The sequence below is a fragment of the Orycteropus afer genome, unplaced genomic scaffold (assembly GCF_000298275.1).
Source record: "Orycteropus afer afer isolate SDZICR_OR568_19922 unplaced genomic scaffold, OryAfe1.0 scaffold00002, whole genome shotgun sequence".
Taxonomy (NCBI): Eukaryota; Metazoa; Chordata; class Mammalia; order Tubulidentata; family Orycteropodidae; genus Orycteropus; species Orycteropus afer.
Genome location: NW_006921589.1, coordinates 15363201 through 15388742, shown reverse-complemented (window position 1 = coordinate 15388742; position 25542 = coordinate 15363201). Strand labels below are relative to the sequence as shown.

General features: G+C 40.6%; 1 protein-coding gene across 1 annotated transcript in view; it reads right to left on the bottom strand.

Annotated features, from left to right (window-relative positions):
• Positions 1-2951: 2951 nt before the first annotated feature.
• The window catches only part of FN1 (fibronectin 1), an 80197-nt gene continuing 57606 nt past the window's right edge, over positions 2952-25542 (bottom strand). Inside the window, exons 32-47 of the mRNA XM_007959848.2 lie at positions 24713-24826; positions 23154-23423; positions 21579-21766; positions 19882-19969; positions 18824-19000; positions 17537-17626; positions 17115-17294; positions 14724-14813; positions 13493-13759; positions 13293-13399; positions 12201-12339; positions 9518-9682; positions 7190-7315; positions 6587-6693; positions 3554-3664; positions 2952-3023 (exon numbers count right to left, since the gene is read on the bottom strand). Of these exons, the coding sequence (XP_007958039.1) occupies positions 2952-3023; positions 3554-3664; positions 6587-6693; positions 7190-7315; positions 9518-9682; positions 12201-12339; positions 13293-13399; positions 13493-13759; positions 14724-14813; positions 17115-17294; positions 17537-17626; positions 18824-19000; positions 19882-19969; positions 21579-21766; positions 23154-23423; positions 24713-24826 (2291 nt within the window). The remainder of the gene's footprint in view (positions 3024-3553; positions 3665-6586; positions 6694-7189; positions 7316-9517; positions 9683-12200; positions 12340-13292; positions 13400-13492; positions 13760-14723; positions 14814-17114; positions 17295-17536; positions 17627-18823; positions 19001-19881; positions 19970-21578; positions 21767-23153; positions 23424-24712; positions 24827-25542) is intronic.

Sequence of the window (25542 nt, the reverse complement as noted above, 5' to 3'; positions counted from 1 at the left end):
ACTGTTTGATATATTATTGCACAACTTTATGAATAGTCCGGTTAGGTTAGAAGGCTCTCAAAATAGGACTGGGAAAGAGCTGCATCATCTGAGTAAACCCAGCCTTACTCCTATGGATAAGATAAAGCTTTCGAGACCTCCATTTGCTGTGTGGCATCACTCAAATTGAAGAGAAACAGCTGCAGACATCCATTAATCATCGGAACATGGAATGTACGAAGTATGAATCTAGGAAAATTGGAAGCCCTGGGGTATAGGGATGGCCAACACACTGCAGTTGACTCTGGATAAATAAGCTTGAGAGCAAGCTATTATTGGTCACCTATACCCACAACCTGGGGGAAGAAGTCTCCACACAGAATGTGGGGCACACAGTGAACAACCAGAGGTTATGGGATGCAGGCTTTAACATATCTAAATGGTGAGGTGTCCCCTTGTTCCCAGGGGAGGATGTCATTAGCTTGTTTGAATAATTCTGTGGACTGGTAGTGACTGGAGGTTCAAACCCATCAACCACTCCTCAGAAGGAAGATTGGGCAATCTATTTCCGTAGAGATACTGCCTTGGAAACCCAAGGAGGGGTCACTGTGAGTCAGAATCGACTCGATGACAGTGAGTTTTTTTGAGTTTTGGTATTAATCTTCAACCAGCTACTCAGACTTGTACTTGGTCCATCTGCTAGGGGACATTATCTGCAGAAGTCACGAGAGGATCATGTGGTTAGGTCATTAGAAGTCCTCCCAAGTTTATCAGACGTCAATGTACCACATAATATTGCACCTTGATTTGAAATTTTATACCACAGTGAGATAGTCAATGGCAAAAGAACATGAGGCTCTGATAACTCATAAGGCAGAGAAGCTCACCAGCATGGAGGGATGGGGCACCTGTGAGCTTGGAGTTGGCAGCACCACACTATGACCAACCGAGTGCAATACCCACAGACTATGGAGAAAAGATTTTAGGGACATTTTATTTGTAAATAATTATGATCTATATTTTCTGTGATTTTTTTCCCCCCTACATATGCAGGAAAGCTCTCTTAGTAACCATTGAGCTGACAAAAGTTGAAAGTATGGTTTCCTGGCCTGTGATCTGATAAAACAAACAGTCTCAGCTGTTTACATTATCTGTAAAATTACACTATAAGACCCTCCCCAAATGAGGTGCTATATGTCAAAGCATTTTATAAACTATAAATAAATTTAAATGTGTTTTTTCTTTTTAAAAAACAAATGGCCCATGAGGAAATCTGTGTTGTTAGTTGCCATGTAGTTCATTCCAACTTGTGGTGACCCCATATGTCAGAGTAGAACTGCTCCGTGGGGTTTGGAAGGCTGTGGCCTTTCAGAAGCAGATCACCAGGTCTTTCTTTAGAGGCACCTTGGGTGGGTTAGTTGTCAAGTTAGTTGTCAAGTGCTGGACCATTGGTCCCACCCAGGCACCAGGTATTGACTGAAATATTTCTTTCATTGCACAACAGTACACACAAGCGTTTTTGTTTTTTTTCCATATCTTGTGTATTAGAAATTAGTGATCTTTCAACTAATTGAGAATCACTATTTCAGTGCCTCCATTTACAATTCTAAACACCAGATGAAACCCAAGGTTTTATTGTTTCTCCGAAGTTAAGGAAACAGCCTCTGCATACCAAGAGCAAGTGCCAACAAACTCTGTTCAGCTGGGAGATAATCTTCTCATGCTACAACTGTCAGCTAACATGAGTTGGGACAAGTCACTTTGAGGTTATTGTACCAAGGGGCTCCCCTTGAATTAAAAGTTAAGCAATTTATGGTCTCAGGCATCTTTTTATTTTCTTTAAAGGATTTCTTTGAACAGATGTTTATTCAAAGAAGGAGGGAAAGAAAGAGGGAAGAGAGGGGAGGGGAGGAGGAAAGGGGAAGGAGGGCAGGAAGAATTATCACAGAAAAAAGCAACTAAAGCTTGTTTTGATTCTACTTGTAGAGTGTACGCTGGCAAGTTCAATAAATGTTTGCATCCATTTTAAATGTATGAAAGCAGTAAATTCAAAGCTAGCTCCATTACTAAAGAGATGAAATGACAAAAATAAATCTGGGTTGTTTTCTCTTTTTTTATAGCACAATCTTGTACTTAAATCACCAAGAATTACCGAGCCTTGCCCATCATAGATTTTCAAATGTTTGCTGATTTGAGAAGAAAAAGAACGTTTATGAAGATGGTTATTTTACCCCAAACTTCATTATATAAAATAGAGTCCATGGCCATGAAGGTGTGGAATGTAAATCTTTTATTAAAACAGTTGTCTTTCCACAGTAGTAAAGCTTTGGCACATACAGTATAAAAAAATAATCACCAACCATAATTATACCAAATTCCTCTGATCAACTGCATACTAATTGTCTTCAATACAAATTCTTCCATATAAAAATACTGGGAACAATTGATAAATAACAGGTAAGAGAAAGATATTTCTAGGCAATTACTAGAATCATTTGGGAAAAATGAGTACTGTGCATGTTTTAAGTATCACAGTAGCAAGGACATGCCGTTCCTACAGTACTGCGGGCCAGACAGTTAAGTGAAAGCAGAAGTGTTCGGGTAACTTTCCTACTGAACATTTCGGTAAAACCATCTTAACACATTTTGCATCTTGGTTGGCTGCCTATGCTTCCCTATTGATCCCAAACCAAATCACAAATTAGAATCATTTATTTAGAATACTGTGTGGTAACAAATACTTTGGAGCAGAACAGGCAACAAACATTCTGCCCTCATTTATGAGAAAAGTCTCAAAACACTCCCAGGGTGATACTTGGAGAAGCTGTTAGTTGAGCTGAAGCTGGAGAAGTTACTCCAGAGCAAAGAGCTTAAAGAAAGAAGCAAACACTGTAAGATGGGGTCTGCTAACATCACTCCAGTTGGGATGGATCTTGGCAGAGAGACCAGCTTGCTCCTCTGGGCTGGAAACGTTACTCTCGGGAATCATCTCTGTCAGCCTGTACGTCTAAAGGCATGAAGCACTCAATTGGGCAATTGACATTCTGTTAAAATGGAAGAAGAAAACCATTAGTGACAAATAGTGTAAAGTGCACAGAAAACAATGGGGGCCTCTATGACAATAATTTATGTCATTGTTAGTTGGCATCAAGTCCTAATGACCCCCTGTGCGTGGAGTACAACCACTCCCCTGGGTTTTTGAGGCTGTGATCTTTCGGAAGCAAATTGCCAGGTCCCTGTGGATGGGTGCAAACCACCAAACTTGGACTAGGGTGGCATGCATCACCACTGAACTGCCCAGGGACCCCCATAATAACTTGTATATAACTTATATTTCATTCTAACACCAAGAGCCTAACGATACACTGGACAGCAGAAGATTCTCAAGAATTGAGCCAATTATAACCTAAATTATGTTACAGGAAACACAGTATTACAGTCTTAACACATTGATGTGATTTAAAGAGAGAAAACATTTGACTCATTCAGAAGGAAGGTACTTACAGAAAGAGACCCCCTAAACTGTACCTAACTAAGTCAAGATGAGAAAGAGTTAGGATGCAAAGGAACTCACAGTGTTTGTTCTCTGATGGTACCTCTGAGAATACTGATTGTAGGAGGGGCCAGTGGGGCCGTCAGGGCCAGCTTCAGCCCCGGGTCTGCGACAGTTGTCACAGCGCCAGCCCTAAGAGAGCAGAAGTAGGGAGTCAGATGGGGGTTATGATAAGCTGAGGACATTAAAATTTAGTGCTTGAATTAATGAAGAATTTCAGCTTTTATGCAATGGCAAAAATATAAGCAGTTAATCACTAAGGAAGTTTTGATGATGCTTTCAAGCATTTACAGCTCTTAGAGTACATTTTGGCTCATTGCCCTTGTCTTATAACTGCCTCTGTCTATTTACACTTTTTCTTTCTTCTAAAATGTCCTCTCTTATCTTCCTTTTCAAAACCACCCATCCGCTAAGGCTCACTCCAGTCCTAAGTTCCTTGATACACTTTCTGCACTCGATGACAGAAGTGGTTTTCATAGAATCGTAGGGTTTTTCAAAGGGACATGAGATGACAATGGACAAACAACCTCACTGTAAGCCAAGGAAGTTGAGACTCAGAGGAGGGAGGGAAGTCACACAGTGAACCACTGGCAGAGATGGAGCTACCACCAGCTTACTGACTCTGGGCCATATTCTTTCTACTGTACCATTGAGATACCCTTGATACGCTCCACAGCTGGTGACATGGTAGCCTTGTATCTGGCCAGGGAGGGGGTTGGAGATGGCAACAGGACCACGCCAGGCCAGTGAGTTTTCTCCCTGGGATTTTTGCTAGAAATTTTTGCTAAACCACGTGTTTTCTTCCACTGTTGCTTATAAGCTGCTAGGAGGTAAGTGTGGAACTGATGGCAGTCATCTTTGTCACCATCAGAGGGGAGCCTGCTGGAGGATAAGCCAGTATAAGGGAAAGCATACCCGAGAGCAAGAGACCCCCACCCCAGACGCCACTGCTGGAGCAGCTGAAATTCAGATGTTCTGAAGCCAGAAGATCCTGGACCTTAGGGTGCTGTGAGCCTTTTTTTTTTTTGCTTAATTTGTGTTGGCCTTTTCTCTTGCAACTGAAAAAACCCTGTATAATGCAATCACTTTCTTTCTTATACGGTCATGTAAATATTTTAAATCTATTTCTGCATTTAATGGCACATTCCCCATAATCCCTAACACAATACCAGTAAATATGTATTTACAAAATCACTGAGTCATACTTTATTCCCAAAACATAACAGTTCCCACTCCTGTCTTTCAGTCACCTTAACTGAGAACTGAATAGGTGTTACTCCTGCTAGGCTTCATGTACATAACAATGAGATGCTGAGGTGTGACCCAAAACTACTGCCCATAAACTCACTTTCCATCCCACATTTCTGTACCAAGCTCATTATCACAGGTGACTGAGTGAGAGGATCACAATTTCTGTGTTAATGAGAGAGAGGGGTTGACTCCACACCTTCTCCTTTCTCTTCAGAATGGGATCACGTAAGAATGGGATCACAGACACTTCTCCCTCCCCACTATAATTTAGAGGTAGAGCAAGATCACAGACATTTTTGTGGGCTGCCCAGTCCTCAGGTGGGAACAGAGCCAGGCCTTTGAAGGCCCTCCCTGGTACCTGATTAATCTTCCTAAAGACCATTTTCCACCATGCTCCTCTCCTCCTCTCGGGTACCTATAACTGCTTGATGCCAAATGCATCAAGCAGTGACCCTCACCCTAGTGTGGTGAGCATGCTCCTCCTGTGTCAGAATTTGGGGAGGTGTTGGCAGGGCAAGTCTTCACTGAAAACAAAGGACTGTTACATTCCATTGCTTTTATTTGAATTACAAGAGTAATTTTATTTTAAAATTTCAAGTAATACTAGGGGAAAGCACAGCCTTTTTTTTTTTTTTTTTTAATTGAAGGAGGACACAGATTAGAAAAGCACTGGCTTAAATAATGGACTTCCAGAGTCCTCCATAACCAACTTCCCCCATTTAATCTCTCACCACAAGACACCATTCAAGGTTAGCTCACTGAAGCCCACACGTTAGCTCCTTCCTATTTCACAAGGTGTATGTACCCTGTGTGGCCTCTTGACTGCACGACCCTGATTCCCCCCCTTCCACGACCAACCATCAGCCATGCTAAGCCATGCCAGCTGTGCTTCTCCCTTCCATGCACCAGGCTGGCACTTGCTCATTCTAGGCTGCTTGGAACTGTAGTTGTCAGACGCACTCAGAACCTTACTTGATTAGCTTGAGTGCTCAATGTATGCTAGTTTAGTCTCTCTAGCTCTATCCAGAGCAAGAACCATTTCTCCTTTCCCTGGTTCACTCCATATTACTCAGCACCATGCTAGTCCAGTTACCAGCTGCCATTGAGTTGATTCTAACTCAAGTGCCCTTCTGTGTGTCAGAGAACAACTGCACCCCACAGAGTTTCCCATGGCTGATTTATCTTCTGAGGTGCCTTTCAGTGGACTAGAACCTCTAACCTTCTGTTTAGTAGCCATTTGCACCACCCAAGAACTCTAATCATTTTATGTTGTTGTTGTTGTTCTGTGCCGTCGAGTCGGACCCGACTCATAGCGACCCCTCCTTGGGTTTCCGAGGCAGTATCACTATTCAAGTAGATTGCTCAACCTTCCTTCCAAAGTCATCCTATAGCAGGGCCCAATTTTTTAACTGAGAGAGTATACAAAGAAGTGGTATCTTCTTAGAACCAAGGTGCTAATCAAAATATTTAAAACAACAGTGCCATAGGGCCACGTGTCCATCAAAATGGAGCTGCAGGCCTAGTGCTGGACAGTATTGAACACTTTAGTTGCTGGCGATGGCCTGAGAGTAGCAGGCCCGTGGAGGGTCTGAGGCAGTCAGAGACAGGGAGGACAAGGGAAGGGATATACAGGAGTCTTATGGAGGCAGCCATGTGCCAACAGGAAATGAGGTAACCCAACATTTTTAAGAAGTACCGCCACACCTTATGCAGAGCATACAAGTAGCTGAACTCTCCATCACAAGGACAGGAGCTTCCCTCTCTCCCTGTTCCGATCACAGGGAGCCTCTTGCTTGGTCTTACCCGCTGGCCTCCGAAGCATGTGCAGGAGCAAATGGCACCAAGATATTCCTTCTGCCACTGTTCCCCTACGTGGTACGTCTTCCCGTCATCGTAACATGTTGTCTCATCTACATGCAGGCACGAGTGAGAAACATAGTAAGACTGAGAACAGTAGCACAAATCTGACCACCCTAAAGGCATTTCTGCCCTGAATCTGTACATCCCAGCACAATGGCCACTTTTCATGTGAATCATCCATAAGCGAGGTACTACTTCTAAATCTCAGGGTGGCATTTCCAAAAACTACATCTAAGACACTGGGAAGGGGTCAGTGGGAAGAAGGAGCTCATATTTTAAAAGTTGAATCTAAAGACCAATAAAACTTCCTTATAACATTTCACTGTAGATTGTGGTCAAAGTGCTCAGGTGCCCTGCAATAACATTAAATCATGCCTCATTTTGGAAGCTTGTCTCCCCTTTCCCAAATCAAAAGATTAACAAAGCCACTGTTCACTCCTCCAGGAGACCTAAAGCCTCCAATCATTTCTGAGAACGTGAGTTACAGCCCAGTAACGAGAAAGGGAGTGCGTAATAAGGCACTAAAAATGATTTGTGATAACGTACGAGGATCACACTTGAATTCTCCTTTCCCATTTCCAAGACAGGTACAGCTCATCATCTGGCCATTTTCCCCTTGACGATCCCACTTCTCTCCAATCTTATAGTTCACACCATTGTCGTGGCACCATTCTGTGTAGTGGGAAGAATTAGAGGCAGTTATTTGTGTGTTCTGACTCACAAGACTGGGCTGTGTCACGGATGCTAGCAACCATGTATCTGGAAGAAGGGACACAGGAAATAAAAGATGGTGAGCCCTATGGCCAGCCACTATATTGGCTGGATTTTTAAATATTATTTTTACCCTTTACCATTTCCTAGGACATTTTAAATTACAATTTATTCTACCGTAATAGTTTCAGGTAACCAAAGGATAGTCAATGGTCTTCATTTGCATTCCCAGTAAAAAGTTTAAAATTCTGGGAAAGTAAGTAGGATTGCAGGCGTCTCAGGAATAGATCAGAGATGAAAATTCACTTTTTGGATTTGCAGAGGCCCTGGCTATAAAATAATTCAGTTAACCATGAAAGAAAGATCAGCTGGTTTCCACTGCCACAATCAGTTTCATGTAAATGGTAGAAAAAGAGAATAAACCTGTATAACAAAGCAAAACAAAAAGAAAATGATAAATCAATGGTTATTATCCCTACAAACAAAAGACAGATTCTGAGGAATATCTTAAAAGTGACAGTTACTGATCTTTACCTAGTATACATAATTAGGATGACTTTTTAATCTCCTAGTCTTGTACTAAAACAAAACACAATGAGTTTGTATAACACAATATACTACTTTTCCCATTTTATCAACATTTCAACCATCCTTTCAAATTTGAGAAAAGGTATTAGGCCATTGTGATTTCTGACCAAAGAATATGTGAGGTGAACCAAAGTATCACTTAAATAAACTTGCAGCTCTTCTTAACCATAGCACTTAAGTACTTGTACAGGTAAATCTATAGGAACTTAAAGTAGTTCCGTTTCAGATATTAAAAATCACCGAGCTGATGCCAAATCTTCAAAATTCCAACTCCTAAGCAGTGTACAACACTCCTCTCCTCTGCCTTTCCATTTACAGATGCCCAAGCAGCGCTGTCTACTGTTTAATACTTAAGCTCAGTCCAGGTTAAATTATTTCATGTGTATGAGTGAAGTAAAATACTTTAAAATCTTCATAATCAAATTTATTATCTTTTATTACCTCAGAATATGATTTCCAGATATGTCTGTCAGAGGCTATTTGTAAAGCATAATAGTTAATCCTATAAAAATTAACCAACTCTACTCCCCAGAACCACCAATCATACGAGACCAAAAGGGCAGCATTTGCCCAGAAACAAAGTTCAGAAGGTAGGGAGGGGCAGGAGAGGAGGACAATGGGAAGAGGGACAGGGAGGGAGCGGGAAGGAGGCTGTTAGACGCTGTGAGAATTGCCACGGATGTCGCAAAACAAAATGTGTCTAAGTTGTTGAATGGCAAATTAATTTGCTCTGTAAACTTTCACTCAAACCATAATAAAATGTTCAAAACAAAAAACAACTAATTGTCAATAACAACCAGATCTCCTAAAAATGAAGTATAAATGGAAGGCATGTAAATTCTGATACTAAACCTCAAAGCACAAAAAGTAATTCCTGTGATCATTCTGAAAATAATTATAATAATGATAATAAATTGAAATCTATTTATAGTTTGGGAATCTAATACTTTTCAGTTGAAGTTGATTCTTAATTATCTACAAGCAGATTGTGAGTCAGATCGACTCGATGGCAGTGGGTTTGGTTTTGGTGGGTAGATTGTCTGTACCCCTTCCTTTATTTACTTAGCAATATTCAAGCAAGAAGGAGTGTGTGTGCTTGTGTGTACATGTGATGTATGTGTGTTTACATATAATGACAGGTCTATGGTCTGTGTTGAAACAGAGTACAAGTATTAAATGTTCACCTCAGAACTCACTCAACATTAATGATGAAGAGACATTAGGGATTTCCTTGTGCCTCTGATACTCTTCATTAGAACTGGCTCCTAAGACCTTGACTTTATTAATCTCTTTCAATAGAAAATTTCAAAAAAACATATTACATCACAACTTTATTTTTAATTAACTGCTGCATCAGCACATGACCCTTGAAAGGAAGCAATATTCACCAAGTAAAATTTCCCATCATTTTTCCATGATGCAAAATGTTACTCTGAGTCAAACAGTATCCCATTGTTTGCTTCATGTTTGGAAGAGCCTGCGTCTGCCCAAACATGTTTCCTCAGCACATTAGTGCAAATGCATGGAACTGGAAGAGATGGACGGACAAGTGGATGGACAAAGCGAGCTACTCACTAGATGAGTCACATCGGAAATGACCACTGCCAAAGCCTAAGCACTGGCACGAGAGCTTAAAGCCAGATTCAGACAACCGCTCCCACTCCTCTCCAACGGCATAGTGAGAAACCGTGTAGGGGTCGAAGCACGAGTCGTCTGTGGGTTGACTCAGGCCTTCGTTGACTAGATGAAGACAAGCAGGGAAAAACAAAAAAATGAAAAACAGATCTTACTGGTAGTTTTGGAACATACAGAAGAAAACTGATTTATGGTATACAATCACTTAATCACTTAATTTGAGCCAGAAAACACGCATCCATTCCATCAATACATCAGCTGCTCTCCAAACAATGCTGAAATGTTAGCCAGTGGACCCTTGCCTGTAGGCATCTTAAAAGAAAGCCCATCTTTCATGTTTGCTATCATTTCTTAAAAATAATCATTTCTGGTAAATCTGCTTTATAGTATACAGAGCAGATCTTGAAGGAATTTGTGCCAATTAAGAACTCTGGTGGGATGCAAAGGCTGGTCATGCCCCTCTGTCAGTACCTGAGTGACCTCGACCAGGTATTTAACCTTTCTCTGCCTCACTTTTCTCATCTGTCATATGGAGATATAATAATAATAATAAAACCTGCACTTCTTAGGGATCTTTTGAAAATTACAGGAGACCACGAACTCAATGCACTAGTGCAGTCATTAAGGCATCCGGCAGCTAACCAAAAGGTCAGTGGTTCAAACCCACCAGCTGCTCCATGGAAGAAAGATGAGGCAGTCTTTTGTAAAGATTTAAGGTGCTGGAAACTCAATGGGGGTCCACTATGAGTCAAGTCGACTTGAGGGCAGGAGTTTGGTTTGAGTTTTGGTCCTGTGCCAGCCTTTTGAAAGTACTCACTCCTTTAGGAATAATTATCAGAGGCCATCTTTGCTGATAGTACACCATCATGTGATCTCTGCTTTCATTAGTGTATTTATTTTTGCATTATAGTACACAAATCCCAGACTGTGTACATTATCATAATGGTAGGACTGCTTTACTTTATCAGTAACATCAACCATTCCAAATAAAAGGAAGGAGGTAGTTTGGGTAACTTAGAAATATGGAATGTTAATTGAAGATCTTGGCTCTTTTTGTTTTGGAAAAGCTTATTTTAAAAGACTCTATATAAACAAAGCATGGCTTAAGTTATTCTCTAAAAAATAAACTATCTTACTATGACTTTAAATACCACTTGAGCCATGTATGTCTTTTTACAGTGCGCAAGAACTCAGATATTTGAGGTGCCTAGTATTTTAAAAGCAACACCCTGGGAGAAAATAGGGTTTGGAGAAGCTAAGAAATCTGAAGTGTCTCAAAGCCAGGAGAATCTGGCTAGAATACAGAATGGGGCTGCTGGGAACAGAGAGTTGGAAAGAAAAATGGAAGGAGCTTAAACTGTTACCAGGGGTTTCAATACTCTAACAACAGCCAGGAGTTAAAATTCCACCCTGGCTAAAGTTAGGGAGATGTCATTTTTTAAAAAAATGACGTCCAAAAGACCTCTCTGTGCTGTTGAAAATGTTTTTCATGTCGCATTTCTACTAGTAAAACCATAGAAGGCAAAAGATAAGCATTATTGTGTATACATAATACAAACAAGCACAAAATGAACCCCCTCCTCACTTCAAATAAATATTCAACTGCCTAAGTCATAGGCGTGGCTAGTTAGCAGTCAGCCATCAGATGAGTGGGGAGGATGGAATTGAGTAACTGGCTCTGGGAATAAAGCCCATCTCTTGGCAGAGACAGAATCGAACACTCCTTGCTTCTGTGGAACAGAAAACCCTCCAGCTGGAAGATTCAGGATTCATGGTTTTGATTATTCCCTACTCATGTTCCTTGGTGAATCATCAGCTACTGCAAATTGAAAAGCCTGGTGACATGCTCGTGGATTGAAAGAACTTCCCAGGTGCTATAAATGATCATTTAACCTCTATTGAGTCTTCACACTTACAGAATGAAGAGGGAAAAACTCTGAACTAACACTGGAAAAAGGGAGCTTTCTGGACAGAAGTGGGCTGTGTGAGTAGTATTTTATGCCAGGAACAAAACCATCTGTCCCTAAAGTCTGTCAGTGGGGAACCTCCTTTACTCAGTTAATCCATCTTGGATTCTTAAAAATCACCCTTGAGGACAGCAATACCGTGGGGTGGAGAGGATCCAGGAAAAGGTATCAGGAGAAATGTGTCCCTGTATCAACTCAGAAGGGAGCTCTGGTGGCGTAGTGCCTAAGGCATTTGACTGCTAACCAGAAGGCTGGCAGTTCAAACCTACCAGCCACTCCTTGGAAGGAAGGTTGGGCAATCTACTTCCATAGAGATACCACCTCAGAAACTCAAAGAGGGGTCGCTATGAGTCGGAAATGACTCAACAGCAGTGAGTTTGTTTTTTTTTTTAATCAACTCAGAAACTCACTAGCAGGGAATAAGTCCCTTCTGGTGCTAATATTGTGTGACTATCTGAGGTCTATTTATCTGAGCATTTTGAAAAGGTACTACGATATTATGAAAGAAAAATAAATGAATTTAAACATCCACTTCATATTGATGTACAGAATGATTTCCCAAAGTTAAAAACCAACAGCAACCAAGGAAGAGTCAGTTCATCTCTGGTGTGGTCCAGAGGGGTGTCTGAGCCTGAAGAGCTCAGGTGTTCACATACCAGAGTTGCCCACGGTAACAACCTCCTCCCGGACTTTGTGCCTCCTCTGGTCTTTCAGTGCCTCCACTATGATGTTGTAGGTGGCCCCTCTGGTAAGGCCTGTCAGAGTGGCACTAGCAGAAGTTCCAGGAACTCGGAACTGCAATTATTGGTACATCCAAGGTAGGGGAGAAATCATTATCATAAGGAATAGACATGAGATCCCCTACTCTCTTATCAATAATCCTCGATGTTAAACAAAGCAAAGCGAGACCAATAGAGAGGGCATGGGGGTCCAACCAGCTGAGAAAAGAAGAATGAGGGTGTGGGCCATCATCTCTACCTGCCAGATTTTGCTGCCAAAAATCTACCTAGGTGGGCCAGAGTTAGCAGGAGACCTCTGTATCCTACAGAAGTAACGGATCAGTGAAAGTTCACTGGAAACCCTGGCTATGTTCCCTTCACATTAAACACAGACACTGTGCTAAATGGAAGATATAGTCATACTATACACAGGGGCATCAAACCCCAATACTTTGGTAAATCCTCAAATTCATTTCCAAACACATAAATCTCCCACAGTGTTGTCAGAGTTTCAAAAATTCTGTCACTTTCTAAAAATAAGAACACAATAAAAACTGATACTGGCAAGACAAACGACAGATGAGTTTCGGTTAGACAATCAATCACCTAAACAGCTGATCCAGCCTCACACACTTTCTTTCTCCTTAGATCTATCATATACAATTCAAGGGCAAATGATAAGGACGGTGTTTGAGCCTTCCTCATGCAAATATAAGTTCAGGCAGCATCTTTCTTTCTCTCCTCTTACATCAGCCCTTTGTCCATATGACTAAGGAGCTTCACACGCGTGAGAAGAATAGCAATGGCTTCATTCACTCTACTGAGTAAAAGTGAATGGCACTCTGGTTCATCCCTCAAAGCTTAATTGAGATTAAATTAAAACTAAAAAAATAAATCAGGGCTTAAACACGCCACCTTTCTAAGAGGTCCTAGAGGGGCAGCTGCTTTTCATCAGTGCTCTGCTCACACCTACTCAGCCGCCCCTTTCCCCTCCACCCCATCAGAGAAGTAAAGAGAAAAAGTAGTTACCTGTAAAGGTTCTTCATCAATGCCAACTGGATGACATGAAATGATATATTCAGAACTTTCCTGGAACGGAGTCCAAGAGATGGTTGTCTGAGAGAGAGCTTCTTGTCCTGTAGAGGCATTTGGATTGAGTCCCAGGATTTGAGGGTAGAGGTGATGGTCTACGTCTCCCCTAGGAACGTGACCAATTTGGATCTCCTCACCTACATTCGGCGGGTATGGTCTTGGCCTATGCCTTACAGGGGTGGCCGTGGTGGGCGGTGTGGTCCGCCTAAAACCATGCTCCTCAAAGATCATTTGTTGCCCAACACTAGGCTGCTGACCGGAAGTGCCAGGAAGCTGAATACCATTTCCATTGTCATACTCAGGATTGGTGATGAAAGGGGTCTTTTGAACTGTGGAGGGAACATCCAAGATCTCTGGTCCATGACGATTGGGGTGTGGAAGGGTTACCAGTTGGGGAAGCTCATCTAGCCAAGGAAGGTTAGAGCCAAAAAAGCAAAGCAGTTAAGCTCCCTGAAATAGCAGCACTCATCATTATCAGTTCAGTTCAAGTAACAATGACTGTTCATCAGTTTGATCAAAGCCCACCGCAAATAAGCAGTCCTCAGGCCACAGAACACCCAGAAAGAAATCTTTATGATTTTTCTCAAAAGGTTTCTTTATAGTTTAGAAAGAAAAAAAAGTGTTAGTATGAAGTTATCATACACACAAAGCTTTGAACCACTGAGTTCCACAGAAGCTGCTGCTGCTGCTCAAATAACCCTAAGAAAACCACAATATGCAGCCAATCTCTCTCTCTCGCTTGTTTTTTCATTTGAGAATCAAGTGGTTAAGAACCAGAATCTCAGAATAATTACATCAGTGTCTGAAGTATGTGAATTCCAGATTTTTGGCTCAACAGTTTTCATGGTTTCAAATGGTTAAAAATAGGAATAAAAAAATGCATATTTGTTTACTTTAAAAATTTTCCTATCAGTGTCAATATGGCATTTTCACTATTACATGGAGGGTAAGATGGTATTCATTTCTAAGTTTCAGAAACCAAATAATGAGTAATGACAAGCTGCAAACTGGAAGGATATCTCATCCTACTTACTTATTTATTTCTTATTTAAATTCAATAGAAGGTAGAGCAGAACTATCGCAACTTGTTTTGTTTTTTTCATTTTAGTTTCTGGTTTGAAGTTTTAAAAGGTGAATAACATGGCTTTATACTAACCAGCTGTAGTAAAGAAAAAAAGAAATCTGAACCCTGCAGAGTCGGCTATTGAATATAATATGTTATGCTGTTAGGAAAAAAAAAAATCCATGACAAATGCATTAAAACACAGAGAAGCTTTTCACACTGCAAACTTGACCATTTGAAATTCATCTGACTATTTGAAATTCATCTTGTCTTGCTTTTCTCCCAGAAGGGAGATGTTCTTTTACCTGTTTTTTTCCTCCCAATCAGTGGCTCACTCTTCTGGTTGTTCTTCAGGGCAATGACATAGATTGTGTACTCGGTTCCTGGTTCCAGACCTGACGGAGGAACAGAGCAATTACATTATGTCCTTGGACTCAGTTCATCAATGGGAAGTCGGTCTCCTCAGCTGAGGCTCCTAGGAAGCAGAGAGAACCTCTCCAACAGGCCATGGGCCTTTGAGGTAAAGTCAACACCACTTTTTTTTTTTTCACTAAACACCCAAATACCCTGCATATGATGGCTACATAGTAGATTAATTATCTTACTTTCAAATCTGACACCTGGATGAACACTTTTATGCTAATTTTCCCTGAGTATTCATTTAACATGTAGTCTCATTGGCCTTTTAGTTTTCACAGAAATTTATTACCACAGTACAGTTCCAGTGAATACATACAACTGGGAGAGACCACTGCAGATTGTATACAACAGTCTGTTGTTGTTGTTGTTGTGTGCCGTCAAGTCAGCCCTGACTCATAGCGACCCCTCCTTGGGTTTCCCGAGGCAGTATCACTACGGAAGTAGGAATGCCCAACCTTCCTTCCGAGGAGTGGCTGATGGGTTTGCCACTATGCTACCAGAGCTCCCTACAACAGTCTATGTAGGCCTAAAAAGCAGACATCCTCTAAGGGCAAGATCAATGAAAACTCAGACTAAAGACACATGGCTGTGCAGGAGAGAGTGACCAATTTGTGTGCAGTCATGATGAGAACTATCCAACTCAATGGTTCCCCTATCTGGTTCTATTTCCCTGGCCCCAAAGTTGCTGAAAAAATATCCTCCCTGAAATAGCAGCATTCATCTTATCAGTTCAAGTAACAATGACTGTTTATCAGTTTGATCAAAGCCCAGGGCAAATTAGCAGTCCTCAGGCCACAGAACAGTTTTTCCAGAAAGAAATCTTTATAGTTTTTCTCAAAAAGTTTATTTATAGCTTAGAAAGAAAAAAAGTGTTGGTATGAAGTTATCATACACACAAAGCTTTGAACCGCTGAGCTAGCTCCACAGAAGCTGCTACTGCTCAAATAAACCTAAGAAAACCAAAATACACAGCCTTTATCTCTCTTTCCTTCTGTGTATTCCGTAAGGATTTTAAAATCCAGATGATACCCTAGGCACAGTCTAAAGATTGAATGTCTTGCACAAAAATAATGCCAGAGCCTTGTAATCTTTCCCACAGAAGTGAAATAAGACAACTGAACAACTCTTACTCCTCATTCCAGGCACTCTCTCCAATATAAATAGTTGGGATTACTTTCCTTTAAGACCTATTCGGTGACACTGGATAATAAAGGCAATAGCAGGTAGCACACTGACAAATCTTGCATGATTACCAGATCTATAGGGAGCTAGAAAATTATCACAATGGGACCAATAAGCAACATCAGGACAAATGGAGAAAATACTAAACTTGTCAAGGATTTAATTTACGAGGATCCACAATCAGCACCCGTGGAGGCACCAGTTAAGAAATCAAATGATGTATTGCATTGGAAAAATCTGCTGCAAAACATCTTTCTAAAGTGTTAAAAAAAAAAACCAAAAAACCAAGGATGTCACCTTGTGGACCAAGGTATGCCTGACCCAAGCCTTGGTATTTTCAATCACTTCATATGGATGTGAAAGCTGGACAATGAATAAAGAAGACTGAAGAACAAATGCACTTAAATTATGGTGTTGGCAAAGAATATTGAATATACCATGGACTGCCAGAAGAATAACAAATCTGTCTTGGAAGAAGTATAGCCAGAATGCCCCTTAAGAAGCAAGGATGGTGAGACTTCATCTCATGTCCTTTAGATACAGTATCAGGAAGGATCTTGCAGAAGAACATCGAAGCAGGTAATTACCAAGCAGGTAATGCAGAGTCAGTGGAAAAAAGGAAGACTCTCAATGCTACGACAATGGGCTCAATCATAGCAATGATTTTGAAGATGGCATAGGACCACACAGTATTCCATTCTGTTGTACGTTGGGTCTCTGTGTGTTGGAACTGACTCAATGGCACTTTAATGACAACAACATAGGGAGCTAAGAGTGATGGCAGGATCACAATGACTTAGTTTGCTTTTAAAAAAAATGTCATTTGCCAAAACTAACCCAATAGGTATATAAAGGGGCACACTTATAACAAACTTCATTAAGCCATTATGACCATATTGAAATGATCAAATTTTAACAGATGCATCCCTTTTGAAATGCACTGAGCCCTACAGCTCCTAGACAGAGAACACTTTATGAAGTTCTCAGAAATCAGGCCTCTTATTCTCATGAAAGCATGAAAGATACAGTTGGCATTGCTAAACACACCATGCATCCCAGGGAGGAAGAAAACAATAGCATGGAAGCAGCAATACCAGTAATAGTAGCCTCCGTGACACCAGGGCGAGGCCTAGGGACCACTTCTCTGGAAGGGGATCCAGGCTTCTCATACTTGATGATGTAGCCAGTAATCTTGGCACGAGGTGGCTGCCATGACACTAGCAGGGAGTTAGGCGTGGTGGCCAGGAAACGCAGATTGGATGGTGCATCAATGGCTTAAATTAAAAAAAAAAAAAAAAGTAAATTTTTTAAAAAATAGATAACCAAGACAGTTTCTCCCACCCTCTTCTCCCAGCCCTTACAACAGACATGAAAGGATCTGAGAGTTCTATGAATGGTGGAAATGATTAGCTGTGACGTAGAATATAAAAATATCAGTTTCCCATTTGTTGCCTGAGTTCACACGACTGTCACAGATGTCAGGGGCATTTATTTCTTCAGGAGAAAATGCAATTACCAGTGGAGGCGTCAATGGCCACAGGAGAGCTCCGGGCGTTGTCGTTCAGTGTGTACAAGTGGATCTTGTAGTCAGTCCCTGGCTGCAGACCTGGGATTTGAGAAGAGACGATTTTCAGCTGTTCTTGCTCGACTAGGACAATTTTCAAATTCCCAAGCAATTTTTGTGTCCCCTCTACCATTCTGTCTTTATGAGGACCACAAAAGGGGTCCACACTTGAACAGTAAATTATAACTGTTAATAAGAAACTACCTCAAATGAAAATCACCCACACAGATAAAGACATTAGCTAAAATAACTGTTCATATAGAGAAATTTTCCTGTTATAAGTTGCTGTCTTGGATAATGTGAGGCAAACATTTATCGAGGGGAGTTTTCTCTTTAAGTAATCAAAGATATTCAATGGTTGGTACCAGGCATCAGAATTTTAAAACTCAAAAAGACCTAAGTTGACCTGAACAGTGAACATTTTCTGATGACAACTTTTATCTTTATTAGGTGGTTGTGTTTTTTTTTTTTTTTCCAATTTAGTTATGCTTTTGTATCTAACTATGCCACTGCTAAGAGCTGTACACCATCATTTAGTTTCTTTTGGTTTTTAGTATTATTATTATTATTTTTGGGAGCTCTGGTAGCGTAGTGCCTAAGGCACTTGTCTGTTAACCAGAAGGCTGGAGGTTCAAACCCACCAGCCACTCTTCATAAGGAAGGTTGGGCAATTTACTTCCATAGTGATACTGCCTCAGAAAGCCAAGGAGGGGTCGCTATGAGTCAGGTCTGACTCAACGGCACATAACAACAAGAACACAACATTATTATTTTTATATGAAAGGGCACAGTTGATCTAAATGATGAATGAAGCTTGTGCCATTTCTCTGACATCTATTAGCTGAAATCAGGCATTCAAAGGACAAAACTATTTCTGAGGTGGCACAGTGGTTAAGAACTCAGCTGCTAATTGAAAGGTGAGCAGTTCCAACTCACCAGCTGCTCTGTGGAAGAGAAATGTGGCCATCTGCTTCTGTAAAGATTAAAGCCTTGGAAACCTTCTGGGACTGTTCTATTCTGTCTCATAGGCTTGCTATGAGGCAAATTCAACGTGATGGCAAGGGGTTTGCGTTTTTTTTTTTTTTTTTTGGTATAGTATGGAAACACCTTTTTCAAAAACATAAATAGATAAATCATGAAAATTAAAAGTAAATTTAATCTGCTTAAGTGGTACAATAATGAAAAACTAGTTCACACTGTGGAGGCATTACCAAATGTCAGTGCAGTGAGTCCCCTGACCTGTGATGGTGTAGCTTCTGACATCTGGCTTGATGGTTCTCTGAATCGGGGTCTGGCCATTGGCTGGGATGGCATCGACTTGGAAGCCGGTAATGGTCTCGGTCTTGGTTCGCCAGCTAATGGTGATGGTGGTCTCAGTTGCATCTGTCACACGGGCCCGTCTTGGAGGGCTGACATCTGCACAGGATCAGAGCTAATGTGTTAGTGCCTGCTTGGCTCATAGACGTGAGGGTCTGCTACTGTAAAACATTTCCTTATTATACATCAAATACACGCACTGCCGGAAATATACACCTAATAATGTGCTCCAGAGGGAAAGGTCGACAGTAATTGGGAAATAGGAAATCTTCACTTATCGTGCCTTTTTTTTCTGAGAACTGAAAAGCTCTGCAGATATTACCAGAGGTTCCTAGGCTTGACTCCCTGGTGTCTACCAATAGCTCACTAAGTGTTAAAACAAAATTATCAATGTATTTGTAATGTACAAATGTGTGGTAGGAGTTACAATAATATGGCCAGCCAGCAACACTTACATATTGCCTCACTAGTGATTTTCATTTATATATGCCTTCTTATTTTTCTTTCAATAGGTGCAATACCCTCCCCATTTTATAGATGAGGAAACTTAGACACTTTATATGACTTCTGAAAGAGTATACAATAAGTTACTGATAGGACAGAAAACGAGAGCTGGGGCCTGGTAGGCTTCAATATTGATACTTTTAAGCCATAGTGGAAGCCAGTGTGTACTCCCCAAACTTAATTTAATGAAAACCAAATCATAAAGGTAGAGAATGAACTAGGTGTGGGCCCTGATTCATAACACCTACACGTAACATTACAAAGGGATTCCCTGTCTCCCTTTCACGTGCCAGCAGACTACTTTCTGGAAGGATATATACACAGTGACAGTAGCACGTCACAGTGATGGGTAATCAAGCCAATTTCCAAACTGGGAGTCATTTTGCTGTTAGCTTAGTGAGCTAGAAGATCATTTACCATTCTTTAACATTTGTTTATATGGAAGTTTATCAACACCAAGCAGTTTGATTACATACTCTCCAGAGTAGTGACGACCCCCTGAGCTGGTCTGCTTGTCAGAGTGTCCTTAAGGGCATAGACGCTTACTTCATATCTGGTGGCCACCTAGAAATAAAGGCATGGTAAGCTTTAGCAAGGCAATCCTCTGAAGCATGAGAATTTTCACTACAGCCTTAGATGGAAGCAGTGGTTATAAAGGAAGGGGGAAAATTAGGAAAACATTTAACATTGCGAACACCTAGATTAATTGCATTCTTCTGCTTAAATTAAATGAATTAAAATATATATATTCTTAGGGGTTAAGCCCAAGTAAGCCACAGCTCACATATTTCTATGAAACCAAACCAAATAAACCCATTGCCATTGAATCAGTTCTGACTCATAGTGACTCCCATTGGGTTTCCGAGGTGGTAAATCTTTATGGAAGTAGATTGCCAAGCCTTGCTGCTATGAAGTAGCTGGTAGGTTTGAACCACCAACCTTCTGGTTAGCAGTCAGATGCCTTTAGATACTGTGCTACCAGAGCTTCATATGTTTCTATTAAGGTGATGAAAAACAAAGAAAATGTTTATCAGCCCATTTTTATGATCTGACAGGTGTAAATCATGATTTTTTTCTAATCATAGAGAGTGTTTTATTCTGTCCTTGACCTGTCTTTCCGTAGTTTCTCCCAGAATTAGCTTTATGTTAAGAAGAATCCTCTAGGTTCCTGGCTGCTTTTCTGAATGCACAGCTAGAAAGATTAGACATGTTTTAATGAGAGGAGGGTCAAGGTGATTGATACAAGCTGGAGGTAAGAAAGCTCAGAAAACGCATAACTAAAGGGGACTGATGCCCTCAGCCTATGGATATGGAAAATGATCCTTCCCCTCAACAGCCTTTTGAAAAAAGGAGAATGTGTCTAAAAGAGCTGTGCAAAATCCAAGACTATTTATGAAATTCTGTCCCAGATGGTCATCTGGAAAACATTAAGTCTAACAGAATTCTACTCAATATAAACATACTATGGAATTATTGTGATAGCAGAAAAGAAGAACTCAATTAGATTTATTATGATATTGTACAGTGAAACCTGTCAGAGTCAGAGCTGGATGAAACTGATTTTTCTGGGTCTCACAAGTTTTCAGTCTATGACACGGTGCAGTCTTACCACTTTTCTATTATTATTAGCAGAAAATACTTGGATTTTCCTTCTAGTATAGGTTTCTGCTTATAGAGGTTCCAGCCTTTGCAGGTTGTACTATTTCCACTCCTTTGTAAGCTGTGCACTGCCACCCATCTGTCAGTCTGTCATACTCTAATGCCCTGTATGTTGCTATGATGCTTGAAGCTTTGGCACTGGTGTCTTAGGGTCGCTAGGAGTCACAATGGACAGTGGGTTTTAGTTTTCAGACTAAGACAGACTAAGAAGGCAGGCCTGATGATCTACTTTCAAAAACTGGCCAATGAAAACCTTATGGGTCACAACAGAATATTACTCAATATAATGCTGGAAGATGAGCCCCCAGGTTGGAAGGCACTCAAAATACACAATGGCCACAACAATGGGCTTGAGCACACCAACAACTGTGAGGATGGCACAGGCTTAGCAGCGTTTTGTTCTGTTATACTTGGGGTCACCATGCATTGGAGACAGCCCAATGGCAACCAACAATAATACACTGTGTGAGGCTGACCTACTTCATTATTCCAGTGGAGGAAGGTCACCTCTTACCATTAGTCCTGATACCACCACGGATGAGCTGTCGGGAGCAAGGTTGATTTCTTTCATTGGTCCAGTCTTCTCCTTGGGGGTCACTCGCACTCGATATCCAGTGAGCTGAACATTGGGTGGCGTCCACTGGGCGCTCAGGCTAGTTGGTGTGACCTGAGTGAACCTCAGGTTGGTTGGTGCAGGAATGGCTGTAGGGATGGTCATTGGTTAGATGTTATCTTATAGGAAATGAGGAAAAAGAAAAACAAAGTGAACTCAAAGAAGTAGAACAGAATATTCTTGTTTGGTTAGGTGGTACCCTGGTCAGTCAGGACAAGAAGAGATGCAAAATGAAGTAAGTGTTTGCTAGAAATATGTTTATATCATTGACTTTCAAAATCACTAGAAACTCTTGGGTAAACACCATGATTCTGAGAGACTCAGAAGTTGGGTTTTTTTTCTCTCTCTTTCTTAAAGACAAAAAATGTTACATTGGCTTTTAGCCATTAGGATTAGTTTCCATTTGTATGGAAAAAGAAGCAATAGCCCTGTTTCTATATAAATTATCTTTGCATGGAAAACCATTTCACAAAGTGTCCCATCCAAAAGATAGAATTATGTTTTCACTGTCTTTTTATTTGGACGCCATGGCAGATATCACTACTAAATTTAAAGTACTCTCTGTGTGCAGCATAAGAAGAAAATCGGCTTACAACAGAAGCAGAGAAAAGAAGCAAAGAGCAATAACACAGATTGTCACCTCGAGGATTTATGTTGTCACTAGGAAACATCTTTAGCATTCCACTCTGCTTCAGAAACAAAGCAGAAGAGGATAAGATATTGTGGAAAGCATTTGCCCTATCAACAATTTCCATGTGTCTGATTTATAATCCTTTAAGCAAATTACATGCCTCGCACATGATATCTAACTAGAGAGGAAAGTTCTTACCCATGTATTCTGAGAATCATGCTGCTATGAAATGTCCCAGTTGAAATGCCTTTTTTAGAGTAAGAACCATGATGCCAAACATCTTTCCATTATACACAGGGAGGGTAAACCACAGGGAGTCATAGCTTAGGAAGCAAGTCACAATTTTAGGATCATCTTCAAATGCCTTGTTTATTCTAAATTTGTATTGCTTTGTATATAAGCCAGAATTCCTTTCTTTAGACCTATTCACCTAAGTATCACCTACACTTTTTTTTTTATTATTATCATTCTTTTTAGAGAGGGCCTTTGCTAATACAGAGGTTTACTTTTACCCCCTTAGATGGAAATCAAGGAACTGTGGTGGCACCGTGGTTAAACACTCAACTGCTAACCAGCAGGTTGATTGTTTGAACCCAGCACTTGCTCTGTGGGAGAAAGATGTGGCTGGCATTCTGCCTCTATAAAATTACAGCCTTGGAATCCATATGGGGCAGTTCTACTCTGTCGTATAGGGTCGCTATGAGTTGGAAGAGACTTGATGGCAATGAGTTTGGTCTGGGTTTTGGGTTAAGCGGGAATCAATAGCCGGATAAAGTCTACTTCATTCAGCAGGGCGTAAAGCTGCTGCTCCCATGAGCACCCTGGTGGTGCAATTAACGATATACCTGTGGACTGGGTTCCAATCAGGGGCTGGCTCTCCATATCATCGTGCAAGGCAACCACACTGACTGTGTACTCAGAACCCGGCCTGAGGCCTTGCAGCTCTGCAGTGTCTTCTTCACCATCAGGTGCAGGGAATAGCTCATGGATTCCATCCTCAGGGCTCGAGTAGGTCACCCTGTACCTGGAAACTTGCCCCTGTGGGCTTTCCCAAGCAATTTTGATGGAATCGACATCCACATCAGTGAATGCCAGTCCTTTAGGGCGATCAATGTCTGTTAGGCAAATTAATGGTAAGAGGTTATGTGAAAAGCAAGTTGTGAAATAAGCATTTTTCTCACATGCAAAGCAGTTTTGCAGATATCATTTTCTTCAATGAATTAAATTCCAATGAACCCACTATTAAATGCAAAATTTCCTGATATTGTCTTAAAATTTTTTGGTTTAGAAAACATTTAATGATGCATCACTTATTGAATCACAGGTGTCCATGAGATGCATACACACTCTGAAAAATGTCTTCAAAATGGAGGTTTATTTAAATGAATTTTCAGATAGTATACCAAGATTTATTTTTGCAATGTGGTGTTAGTCTCATAGACCTGGATTTTCTATATCTTGGAAGTGGTAAAGTTGATTTTCTTTTTTCTTAATAACTTATTTTTGTGTGTGTGTTGTTGAAAATACATATAGAACAACATATAACAACTCAACAATTTCTACAAGTTGTGTAACCACTCTCATGCCCCCTCCCTTTCTGAACTGTTCCTTCCCTGCTAACATATTTCACTGATTTCTAGCTGAGCTTTCAAGTTGCTGCTGTCAATCTAACCCCATATAGATAGTTCTTCAGAAGAGCACAGTGCTCAAGGCAGACCTTCTTTACTTATTAATTTAAACTCTTGTTTGGTTTAAATTATTATTTGGTTTGAGATTTTTTAGTTGAAGATTTAAAGATTCTCTCGGGGCAATTGTTTCAGGAGTTCATTCAGCCTCAGTGATTCCAGAAAGTCTGGATTCCATTAAGAACTTGAAATTCTGTTCTACATTTTCCTCCTTCTGATCAGGATTCTTCTATAGAATCAATAAAGTTGATTTTCAGTGTTCGACTCAATTGCTACAATTTTTATTCAACACTTCTCCACCCAGTCTCCTTATCTAGGTATTTGCATTAAATGGTCCAGCTATAGTTTTCTAAATGTTCCAAACATCATCGTAACTGCTTGAGGAGCATTTCAATCAACTTTACCATCCAGTCATAGAAAAGAAGGTGCTAGCAAAATATTTTGTAGATTTGCTATAAGCAAACAAGATTTGGCTGAGGCCATTTGAGCAAAAGAAAATCAAAGCACAGCAACCCAGTCGTTCCACAACTTCATTCCCTTTAAGTTCTTTGGTTGGAACTGAGAAGGAAAAATGCTTGTGAAGGGCTCCATTCAAGGTACAAACTTGACAACAAGTTGCCTTTCCCTAGGTGTAACAGCCAAAGATAAACAAAGGGCATTCAGACTCCTAGGGAAAAAAATCTGACTTTGAAAGTGGAGAACGAGCACTTGCTACGTACTGGTTACTGCAGTCTGGACCAACGGCTGACTCTCTCCATTTTGATTCTGAGCATAGACACTAACCACATACTCCACTGTGGGCTGCAAGCCCTCGATGGTCATTTCTGTTTGCTCTGAAAAGGAAGTGAAAAGCAAACTCAGGACAAAGGTCTTCCACAATAAAGTTAATACAGGCATTCAAATGACTCTAAATCTCTGGTATCTCTGGTAGTAAATGAGTGGCGGCCTAGATTTTTCTGAATTCTTCGCAGAACTATTATGAAAATACAGAAGAGTCAGACATCAGTTTCCTCTTGGACACATGTGTTCATTGTTAATACAAATTACCCTATTGGAGTAAAGTCACACCAAAACAAAACCTCCAAAATTCACTGTGATACCATCAACAATTAATCTTTGCTCACGAAAAAGTGAAATGACTCTACTTTAGAGATATTGCCTTAAGATTCTAATTTCATAAGAATTATATCTAGAAATAAGAACAACAGCACTAAAACCATCTTAAAGAGTCAGGCCATTCTTTTCATAGTGCACATGAGCAACAAAGGCAGGAATCAATCTACTAAATGAAGATGGCCGGACCATGCAAGAGAGCCATGCACCTAAAATGGAAATGCATTTATCCTGAAACTTCTACTGGGAAATGGACTGAAAACAATGTTCAACCCTGAATTCACAAATAGAAGGCTTTACACATTATATGAAATGCATAGTACTCAGGGCAAGGGGGCCATTTATTCTCAAAAGACTAATGTATACTTCCACACCATTTACCTTGCTGGATGTGAGATGCTGGTTATTCTTTTCTTTTTTTTTTTTAATTTTATTT